The 11,320-nt window shown below is 42.6% G+C and overlaps 1 protein-coding gene across 1 annotated transcript; it reads left to right on the forward strand.

Moving 5' to 3' along the window:
* Window positions 1-5,705: 5,705 nt before the first annotated feature.
* Window positions 5,706-10,382, forward strand: LOC129814207 (bone morphogenetic protein 10-like). Its single transcript, XM_055867169.1, has 2 exons — window positions 5,706-6,182; window positions 6,745-10,382. The coding sequence occupies exons 1-2, from the start codon at window positions 5,825-5,827 to the stop codon at window positions 7,806-7,808; spliced, it is 1,422 nt and encodes a 473-aa protein (XP_055723144.1). The 5' UTR covers window positions 5,706-5,824; the 3' UTR covers window positions 7,809-10,382.
* The last annotated feature ends 938 nt before the right edge of the window (window positions 10,383-11,320 follow it).

Genomic DNA, 11,320 nt, shown 5'->3' on the forward strand with positions numbered 1-11,320 from the left:
TATATTATAATGGATTCTACCAATCTACTACCACTATAGCACAGTGTGTAAACTAAAGTATGCAATCTGTCATTCAAGGAGAAATGTACATACACTAAGAATACAAAAGATTAAGAACACCTGCTCTTTCCATGACATAGACTGACCAGGTGAATCCAAGTGAAAGCTATGATCCCTTATTGATGCCTTATTAAATTCACTTCAATCAGGGTAGATGAAGGGGAGGAGACGGGTTAAAAATAAGGATTTTTAGTGTATGTGTACCATTCAGTGGGTGTAAGTGCCTTTGAACGGGGTATGGTAGTAGGTGCCAGGCGCACCGGTTTGTGTCAAGAACTGCAACGCTGCTGGGGTTTTCACGCTCAAAAGTTTCCTATGTGTATCAAGAATGGTCCACCACCCAAAGGACATCCAGCCAACTTGACACAACTGTGAGAATCACTGAGTCAACATGGGCCAGCATCCCTGTGTCTGTACACATAGAAAAGAGAGTTGCATGTCATGTAACTTCACCAAATAACTCGTTTTTTTACCCGCTTTTTCTTTTATTCAGAGAAGCAAGGACATCTGCGGTCTCTGGTTCAACTGAAAAACGTATTGAAATAGGTGACGTTCTGCTGTAACAAAGTTATTCAGCTCAGTGGTCTTGAGAATCAAGAACCTCTATTGAAACTTGCGCATGTCAATAGATTTCAAGATCTGCAAAAGGGCTACATCTACAGGGAACGACCAATGACCCTGAGGCTGTCCTGACTTACCATGCAGAGACGATACTCAGTATAGACTGCAAAATAATTGGAAAAGCAGAATTGTCCCCTCAAAACACACTTCTCATATAAAATGAGATTAATACATTTTTTCACTCGCATGTCATTTGATGACATACCTGTAAATAGGTTTATGACAGACATATTCATTAATCTACTTGTTGCAGAAATCTTTGGGTATAATCAGTGTAATAGAAAAAAGAGAAGAGTACAATCAGACTTTGATCCGTTTTTTAACTGCCTGACAGCTCAGACTCATTAAAATGATAATAAGTTGGAGTGCAATGATGTATACTGTACATTACGTTTTTTTATCGTTAAAAACTTTGCACACAAAGTCTGTCAATGTTTATAGACAATAAAGTAAATAAAAGATCCTACAAAATGTTTGAAATACTACAAAGAATGCAATGATAGCAGTTGTAGTGAATTCATCACACAGTTCGGATGTGACAAACACACCTGATGACATCACTACAGCCAGGGTGACACAGTTGAACCACCCATCGGGAGGCCACTCAGCCAATAACAATAGCCCAAGATTGCACAAATCAAAACAAACTGTTGATTTCTTAATGACTACAAGTCTCTGTCCGCTGTTATTTAGGCACTTGTACAGCCACTTGTATTATCGTCCCGTTTTGTTAGATAGAAGACGACTTGCTTATCATGAACTATTTCTGTCCCATCGTGTTGTCATGACATTTTTCCATACCTCAGAGGAGACAAACTGATTGAAAAATTGTTCAGTGTTGGAGATAACTGCTAACCTTTGCTAAAGCGTAAACACCATGCCAGTCAGTATTGCGAGGCTTAACAGTCATGCGAGGAGTACTGTGAAAGCATTCCTCCGTATCAATGCTCAGCCTGACCTCAGAGCCATACAAACATACTTTAAGTATTTCTGAGCACCTCCAAGTAGAAGGGTATAATTGCAGACAGCAATTAAGCGTGTTTTCTGATATAGGTGTTTCTTGATATCAAGTTATACCCATTAACACTCGCCATTGGTCCGTGGCTGTTTCTTTCGCGCTAACCCTTTTCCTAACCATAACCTCAGTCTCCTAACCTGTCACGCTAATTCACCTAACCTGCCACGTTAATGATTCTAACCTGCCACGTTAGTTATCCAAACCTGCCACGCTAGTTATCCTAATGTGCTATGCAAACGAATCATCTGTGTCGAGAAACCATCAGTGTCATAACACCGGAACTGACCAATTGCAGGTATCAATGGGCGCTTCCTGATATTAGGGAACACCTACATCAAGAAATCCCCCGAATTGCGGTCTGCAATTACACCATATTCCCTCCAAGATTTACAGTATGATACATACTTACTAACGTTTGAGTTACATTAGACAGAAACTAAAGTAGTGAGATTGGTCAGGGAGGATGAGTAGGCGTAATCTGCGACCATCTAACAATTCAAAGGTTGCGTGTTCGAGTCGCATCGAGGACAACTGCAGCATTTTAGCTAACCCTTCCCCTTATTCTAAACTTAACCCAATTCACCTAACCTTTGTTGTTAGTGCCCCTAACCGCCATTGTCAATTCTCCTCGTAACTCTCCTTTGTCGTTAGAGCACAACAAGCAACCTGGTCTCAGAGAAAAACCTATATGTACATATCTACCTCAATTACCTCGTCTTGGCATTCTCTCAACCAGCTTCATGAGGAATGCTTTTCCAACAGTCTTGAAGAAGTTCCCAAATATGCTGAGTACTTGTTGGCTGCGGTCCAACTCATCCCAAACCATCTAAATTGGGTTAAGGTCGGGTGATTGTGAAGGCCAGGGCATCTGATGCAGCACTTCATCACTATCCTTGGTCAAATAGTCCTTACACAGCCTGGAGGTGTGTATTGGGTCATTGTCCTGTTGAAAAACAAATTATAGCTGCACTAAGCGCAAACCAGATGGGATGGCGTATCACTGCAGAATGCTGTGGTAGCCATGCTGGTTAAGTGTGCCTTGAATTCTAAATAAATCACTGACAGTGTCACCAGCAAAGCACCCCCACACCATCACACCTCCTCCTCCATGCTTCACGGTGGGAACCACACATGCAGAGATCATCCATTTACCTACTCTGCGTCACAAAGACACAGCGGGTAGAACCAAAAAGTTCACATTTCGACTCATCAGACCAAAGGACAGATTTCCACACGTCTAATGTCCATTGCTTGTGTTTCTCGGCCCAAGCAAGTCTCCTCTTGGAAATTTGGCATCTTACATTCAAACCATGAATCCTGATCTAGGATAACTTTTAAAACATGAAATTATTTGGCTTGCTCTAAAAGGATTTGGCTAAAAGCATTGGTGTCCTTTAGTAGTGGTTTCTTTGCAGCAATTCAACCATGAAGGCCTTGATTCATACAGTCTCCACTGAACAGTTGATGGTGAGATGTGTCTGTTACTTGAACTCTGTGAAGCATTTATTTGGGCTGCAATCTGAGGTGCAGTTAACACTAATGCACTTACCCTCTGCAGCTGAGGTAACTCTGGGTCTTCCTTTCCTGTGGCGGTCCTCATGAGAGCCAGTTTCATCATAACGCTTGACGGTTGACTGACCTTCATGTCTTAAATTAATGATGGACTGTCATTTCTCTTTGCTTATTTTAACTGTTCTTGCCATAATATGAACTTTATCAAATAGGGCTATCTTCTGTATACCACCCCTACCTTGTCACAACTGATTGGCTCAAATGCATTAAGAAGAAAATAAATTCTGCAAAAGAACATATAACAAGGCACACCTGTTAATTGAAATTCCAGGTGACTACCTCATGAAGCTGGTTGAGAGAATGCCAAGAGTGTGCAAAGCTGTCATCAAGGTAAAGGGTGGCTACTTTGAAGAATCTCAAATATAAAATATATTTTGATTTGTTTAACACTTTTTTGGTTACTACATGATTCATAGGTGTTATTTCATAGTTTTGATATCTTCACTATTATTCTACAATGTAGAAAATTGTAAAAATAAAGAAAAACCCTGCAATGATTAGGTGTGTCCAAACTTTTGACTGGTACTGTAAGTACGGAGGGACTGCACTGAGCACTATGAAGGTGTCTGCCCAATGAAATGCCACTGCCCCAGAGGTTGTCGTTATGCAGCACAGCAGGTAGGCTACACCACAGAGGGCTTCATTAAAATCAGCTGTGAGATGTCAATCAATAGATAATATCTGTTTATCAAGATAATTTGAAGTTTTGTAATTGCTCTTGCAGATTTTAGATGGTGCTTATTAATTCGTTTTGAATCTAATCAAGAAATGTCACGACACATCTAATCAAGAAGTGTATTGACACACTAATGTTTATTGTTGAATATGACAACTACTGATAAGCAGAATTTGTCGGGGCATGAACTCTGCAAGGTGTCGAAAGGATTCCACAGGGATGCTAGCCAATGTTGACTCCAATGCTTCCCATAGTTGTGTCAAGATGGCTGGATGTCCTTTGGATGGTGGACCATTCAAACCGGTGCACCTGGCACCTACTAGCATATCAAAGGCACTTAAATATTTTGTCTTGCCCATTCACCCTCTAAATGGCAAACATACACAAACCATGTCTCAATTGTCTCATGGCTTAAAAACTTTAACTTGTCTCTTCCCGTTCATCTACACTGATTAAAGTGGATTTAACAAGTGACATTAATAAGGGATCATAGCTTTCACCTGGATTTACCTGGTCAGTCTGTCATTGAGAGAGCATAAATGTTTTGTAGACTCAGTGTACTGTACAGTAACCTGAAGAAAGGAAAGCGCTGTCATGGATCTATGGTCTCTGGATATACTCTGACCTCTTGTGGGACACCTGCAGCACTGCATTAGATTGTTAATGACAGTGTTATGAGTTATGATCCTTTCTAATTCCCTTTTCAGCCTGCATCACCCAACGAGATTGAGAGGTTATCCCAGAGGTTACTCTTTCCAAGAAAATACATGAATGCTGATATCCAGTGCCCTCACTCAGATGTCATAAATAAATACAAAGTTTATCCTACAAGCATAAAGAAACAGATATCACATTGTAGGTTAAAGAGAATTTAAGCTGAAAGTTGTGTGTACAAGTCTCCCATCAGCAGTGGTCCATGAACAACCAGAGAAAGCACACACGCAAATGAGTAGATAGAAGATGAGTGGAGTTGGAGTTAGTGGTCGTCAGCAGGCCGGCTGGCCCAGAGAGAGGCAGGGTGCGGTAGATAGAAGATGAGTGGAGTTGGAGTTAGTGGTCGTCAGCAGGCCGGCTGGCCCAGAGAGAGGCAGGGTGCGGTAGATAGAAGATGAGTGGAGTTGGAGTTAGTGGTCGTCAGCAGGCCGGCTGGCCCAGAGAGAGGCAGGGTGCGATAGATAGAAGATGAGTGGAGTTGGAGTTAGTGGTCGTCAGCAGGCCGGCTGGCCCAGAGAGAGGCAGGGTGCGGTAGATAGAAGATGAGTGGAGTTGGAGTTAGTGGTCGTCAGCAGGCCGGCTGGCCCAGAGAGAGGCAGGGTGCGGTAGATAGAAGATGAGTGGAGTTGGAGTTAGTGGTCGTCAGCAGGCCGGCTGGCCCAGAGAGAGGCAGGGTGCGATAGATAGAAGATGAGTGGAGTTGGAGTTAGTGGTCGTCAGCAGGCCGGCTGGCCCAGAGAGAGGCAGGGTGCGATAGATAGAAGATGAGTGGAGTTGGAGTTAGTGGTCGTCAGCAGGCCGGCTGGCCCAGAGAGAGGCAGGGTGCGGTAGATAGAAGATGAGTGGAGTTGGAGTTAGTGGTCGTCAGCAGGCCGGCTGGCCCAGAGAGAGGCAGGGTGCGAGCAGAGCCCAAGTGACATCTCCAACATGTCAGCACAGTGAGGTGGACAACACATCCCGCCCTGCCCTCTGCACCCAATCACAAGATCAACAAGGACAAAGCTGTTTTCCCTCGACCCCCACACCACCCTGTCAGCCCCGAGACAAACTGCCGTTGGATAGGGTGGAACTGTTCCGCAGGTATCCTCTGCTGAGGATCCTATTCTATTTCCATACTTGATACTCATCCTTTGGACCTGAACCTGCCTTTGACTCAGGCAGTCATGGTTACTCCAGTGTTCTCCATACTGGGCTACATCTACTCTCTGAGCCTCCTGCCTCTGCTGCTGCCTGGTTCGAGCCAGGGCAGTCCCATCATGTCACCTGAGGAGTTTCGAAGGGGCCCTGGGGCTAGAAGTCTGGTGGATACCTCCATGTTGGAGCAGAATGAAGACCTGGACATGCAGGACTTTCAGGGTCAGTTTCTGTCCACGTTGAACCTCACAGAGCTGGGCCCCCGGCCAAGGCCCCGTGCGGCCCGTAAAGAGCCACCAGAATACATGCTGGAACTGTACAACCGCTTTTCCAACGATCGCACGGCCATGCCCTCTGCCAACATAGTGCGTAGTTTCAAGAATGAAGGTACAACATGTACTTATATTTGTCTGAAGACATTGTTTTTTTAAATGTTTAACTTTTCATCATTTTGAAAAAATGTATCTTTGGGTATGATTAATTGTTTATTTAGCTAACATTATAAAGCAACTCAAATTAACTTGAGAACAATAGCACTATACAATCTATTGACCAATACAACTTAAAAAGTATATTAAAAATGTGCACTGATACTCAGCTGTTCTTTTAGAGAACTTAAGATTTGACTAACTGTAAATCACTCTTTGTTTGGATAACTGAGATTAACTTTAAATAATTCAAAGTGTTATGGAGTTTGCCTTAAATTTTGACAAAAATTAAACATGATATTTGCCCTTAAAGAAACTTTTATTAAATTGTAATTGGTTTAACAGTTACTTATTTCCTCTTCTTGAAGTCAAATTATATGATATGATTGCAATTCATTCTAACCATATAAAAAAGAGCTAAATTAAAAGCCTTATTATTGATGCATTATTTAATATAAAATTGATTAAATCCAATTTGAGTCTAAACCCAATTCAGACCTTCATTGATATTTTAATTCCAGATTCCTCCTTCTACAGTGTGACGGTCAGGGGCGTCAGGACACACCCCCTGTTGTTCAACATCTCCATCCCCCACCACGAGCACATCCTCACCGCCGAGCTCCGCCTCTACACCCTGGTTCAGAGGGATCGCAGATGCTATGCCGGCCTTGACCGCAAGGTGACCATCTACAAGATCCACGAGGGGGGGCACTGGAGGAAAGAAGAGGGGAGGGACGGAAGAAGGAATGAGCAGGAGACAGACAAAATGGAGGAAATGGAGGAGCTGGCAACCCGGCAATTCTACGGTAAAGACGATGCCTGGATTACCTTCGACCTGACCCATCAGGTCAACCTTTGGTGGAAGGCAGAGAGCTCCACCCACCGACTGGAGGTCCACATTGCAAGTCTGGGTTCTGATGGTGGGAAGACCCCCCAGGTCAGAGAAGAGGATGGAAGGAAAGAGTTGGTTGATGTGGATGTTGACATGGGCTCAGATGGTAAACACATGCCAGTGGTGATTGTGTTCTCAGATGATCAGAACAGAGACCATCGTGAGGAGGACAAGCGGGAGCTCAACCAGTTTACAGAACATGAGAATGACCTGCCGGCTGACCTGGAGCCGAGTCCACAGGCGAATTGGGGGGACCAGGCTGTGAGCGATGCTAGGAACACTGATGGAGAGGAGCTGGACGAGGAGACTCTCATGCAACTGCACTCCAACCTCATTTATGACACGCCTCCCCGAATCCGCCGCAACACCAAGGGTGACCCCTGTAAGAAAACCCCACTCTATGTGGAGTTTAAAGACATTGGCTGGGATACCTGGGTCATACAGCCCCTGGGCTATGAAGCCTACGAGTGCAATGGTGTATGCAACTACCCTATGACCTCTGAGGTCTCGCCTACCAAGCACGCCATTGTCCAGAGTCGGCTGAGCAGTAAGATTCCACAGAAGGCGTCACCAGCCTGCTGTGTTCCCACCAAGCTAGAGCCCATCTCACTCCTTTACGTCGAGGACGGAGGAGTGGTCACCTACATGCACAAGTACGAGGGCATGGTGGTGTCAGAATGCGGCTGTAGATAGTCATAGAACTGACTGTAGGTTCAGGAGAGAGGTATAGAGACTGTGGATTAACGTAGACTGAGCGGTCATCAATTTCACTATCAAGAAGAAAATCAGATCAAAAGTGCCTATTTGAAAATAATACATTTCTGCAATCATTAAGGATACTTGCTTTGTGAGCTATTAGCAGACATACAGTATAGTGTAAACAGAATGCATACAGTAAACCATATTAAGGCCATGAATAATTTCTATATCTATATTTTGCAGCATCAACTACATTGTATGACAAAGATAAACAGTGAAGGCGTAAATAGGAAGATGACAGAGCAAGAGGGTCCTGCCTGTATGTGCATTCAATTATGTACATTTGCCATTTGTAAAAGTACATTTCTTATTATATTGATATTATATAAATGCTATTTTAGAATGCCAGCAATATAATTATTTAAAACAAAAGGAAAAAAAAGTGAAATGTGAATATCATGCTGTTCTTTGTAGTTTGTGCTGATACATTTGACTTTCATTTTGGCGATATTGGTATGTACCGTCAGATATGCACAAAATGTTATTGGTTTAAGTAGCTCTTGGTTTAAATGGTTGGTCCTGTATGGCTTAGTTGGTAGAGTATGGTGCTTACCAGGTCAGTATTGTGGGTTTGATTCCTGTTTCCACCCATATGTAAAATGTATGCACGCATGACTCTTAAGTCGTGTCTGCTAAATGGCATATATTGTTATAATATATCATTATACAATGAGTGTACAAAACGTTAAGAACACTCCCTCCACACACACACACACAAAATGGTACCTATCCAGCTTCAATTCGTCAGGGCATGGACTTTACAAGGGGTCGAAAGCGTTCCACAGGGATGCTCGCCCATGTTGACTCCAATACTTCCCACAGTTGTGTCGAGTTGGCTGAATGTCCTTTGGGTGGTGGACCATTCTTGATACACACGGGAAACTGTTGAATGTGAAAAACCCAGCAGCGTTGCAGTTCTTCACACAAACCAATGCGCCTGGCATCTACTACCATACCCCGTTCAAAGACACTTAAATATTTTGTTGCCCATCCAGCCTCTGAATGGCACACATACACGATCCACGTCTCAATTGTCTCAAGGCTTAAAAATCCTTCATTAACCTGTCTCCTCCCCTTCATCTACACTGATTGAAGTGGATTTAATAAGTGTGATCAATAAAGGATCATAGCTTTCACCTGGATTCAGCTGGTCAGTCTATGTCATGGAAAGAGCAGGTGTTCATAATGTTTTGTACACTCAGTGTATATTATAAATGAAAGAAAAACTATAACAGATAACTTGTATATCCTACATGCAAAGACAAAGAGGTGTATTCTAAAGCAGAGCAGAATAAATTGTGTTTGAAGTTTATTACAAATGTGAGTGCTTTCAGGGTTGGGTAGGTTTCTTTCTAAATGTAATACATTAAAGTTACTATCAACCTGTCCAAAATTGCAGTCAGTAATGTAATGTCTAGATTACCCAAACTCAGTAACATAATCTGATTACTCTTTTATTACTTTCCCCTTAAGTGGCATTAGAAGAAGACAAAGATTATCCATCAAACACATTTGGTGTGTCATCAGAGGTCTCTGACTTGAGGTCAGACTCACTCAGGTGGAACAAACTTAAACTTGCGTCTTTTTCCAATTCTGAATTGAATATCATTGAGAAAACAGAAAGGTGTCTTTTTTTATTTAACTAGGCAAGTCAGTTAAGAACAAATTCTTATTTTCAATGACAGCCTACTGTATTGTAAAAAAAATATAATAATCCGCAAACACCCTTTCTGAATGTAAAAGTAATCCAAGAAGTGATCTAGTTTTTCAAAAGTATCTGTAATCAGATTACAATATGTTTGCTTGTAACGTAACTGATTACGGTTACCATTTCTTTGTAATCAGATTACATGTAATCGATTATACGCAATCAGTTACTCCCCAACCCTGTGTGCTTCCATGATTGACTAGACATAGCCTAGTGAAATGTGTTAGAGATTACACTTTGTTTGAGGTTCTCCATTAAAGGCATGCAGACAAGCCAAGAATACAAGTGCACTACAGCAGAAGTGAACCTGAAATTAATATTGCTTTGAATAGAGTGGCATTGTGCAAAAAGGGCACTGAACAATGAACTTGCTATATGGACAACATTTCAAGAGTGTTAAGACAGAGAAGAGAATGTGAAAGCAAAGAAAAACAATACAAAAGTGTCATTACTTTTCTTTATTGCAGATCACATTTGTCTCTGTAATACATCAAACCTCTCCAATTGTAGAAAACAGAAGCAGAAAGGTACAGATAATGCACAGAGCCATAGATTAAGTTTGTTTGCTAAATGTTATTTTTCCTGAATACATAATACTGTCCATGTCCATAGAACCAAATGGTTGTTTCAAATCCATTCTATCCACTTATTTGTGGGGTAATCTATTTGCCCCAGTCTGACTCACACTCCCTCCCACCCCACAATCACACTTCCTTCTAAAGCCACATGCCACGCGAGCCGCTTTCTCCCCCTCCCCACCTCAATTTGATGGTGATAAAGAGGTGTCAGGGCCTGGAGACTTGTAGACCATCACTCAGGATGAGACGACCATTCCAAGTGGTGAGCAGTTGGGAGAGGGTGCTGTCAGATTCCTGGGCCCCAACACCAACAATCTCTATGGACAATCCACCCCCCAGCCAGCCTCTCTGTATTGGACGTTCTCTCTCTACCCACCACTGCCTTCCACCTCCCTTGTCTGACATGACCACTCGGCAGACCTAATCATGGCTTTGTCTACAGGACAGATGGAAAAACACATGTCACATCATTACCCAGTTTCTGTTGTTAGTGAACTGAAGGAGAGACAACTATGGAATAACGCTGAATGACTGAGTCCAGATTTGCACTTCACTGCCATGCATTTGTGAATCACAACTATACTATACTTACCTAAGGGGCTGTTTCAGATATTATTTCAGAGTACTCACTTTATGAATTATGATGGTTATTTATTTTGTCAATTTCATTTGACATTTAATCCTGTGGCAATTAATTATCTTCAGGAAAAATAAACTGTTTTGCAGCATGAAGACATGGTTGGCATATGGTGTTGTTGAATTAAATTCCAGATCAAATCTCCAGAGTGTTGGATATGCACATAGACCTATGGTACATTTCCTTGACTTAAAACAAATGACATACCACCCTGTATCCCACTGCTGGCTTGCCTCTGAAGCTAAGCAGGGTTGGTCCTGGATGGGAAAGCCAGTAGGAGCCTCTCTTTTCTCTGATAAATAAAACAATCCCAATGCCCCAGGTTAGTGATTGGGGACATTGCCCTGTGTAGGCTGCTTTGGATGGGTGTTAAATGGGTGTCCTGAATCTCTGTGGTCACTAAAGATCCAATGGCACTTATTGTAGGGGTGTTAACCCTGGTGTCCTGGCTAAATTCCCAATCTCACCCTTAAACCATCATGGCCACCTAAAAACCCCTAGCTTCCAATTGGCTCATTCATCC

This window comes from Salvelinus fontinalis, chromosome 2 (genome assembly GCF_029448725.1).
Source record: "Salvelinus fontinalis isolate EN_2023a chromosome 2, ASM2944872v1, whole genome shotgun sequence".
NCBI classification, from domain to species: Eukaryota; Metazoa; Chordata; class Actinopteri; order Salmoniformes; family Salmonidae; genus Salvelinus; species Salvelinus fontinalis.

What these genes read in the sequence shown, in the direction of transcription:
- LOC129814207 (XM_055867169.1), top strand. Translation starts at nt 5,825, where the DNA reads ATGGTTACTCCAGTGTTCTCCATACTGGGCTACATCTACTCTCTGAGC. An exon ending in GCGTAGTTTCAAGAATGAAG is followed by an intron (nt 6,183 to 6,744) that starts GTACAACATGTA and finishes TTTTAATTCCAG; the next exon opens with ATTCCTCCTTCTACAGTGTG.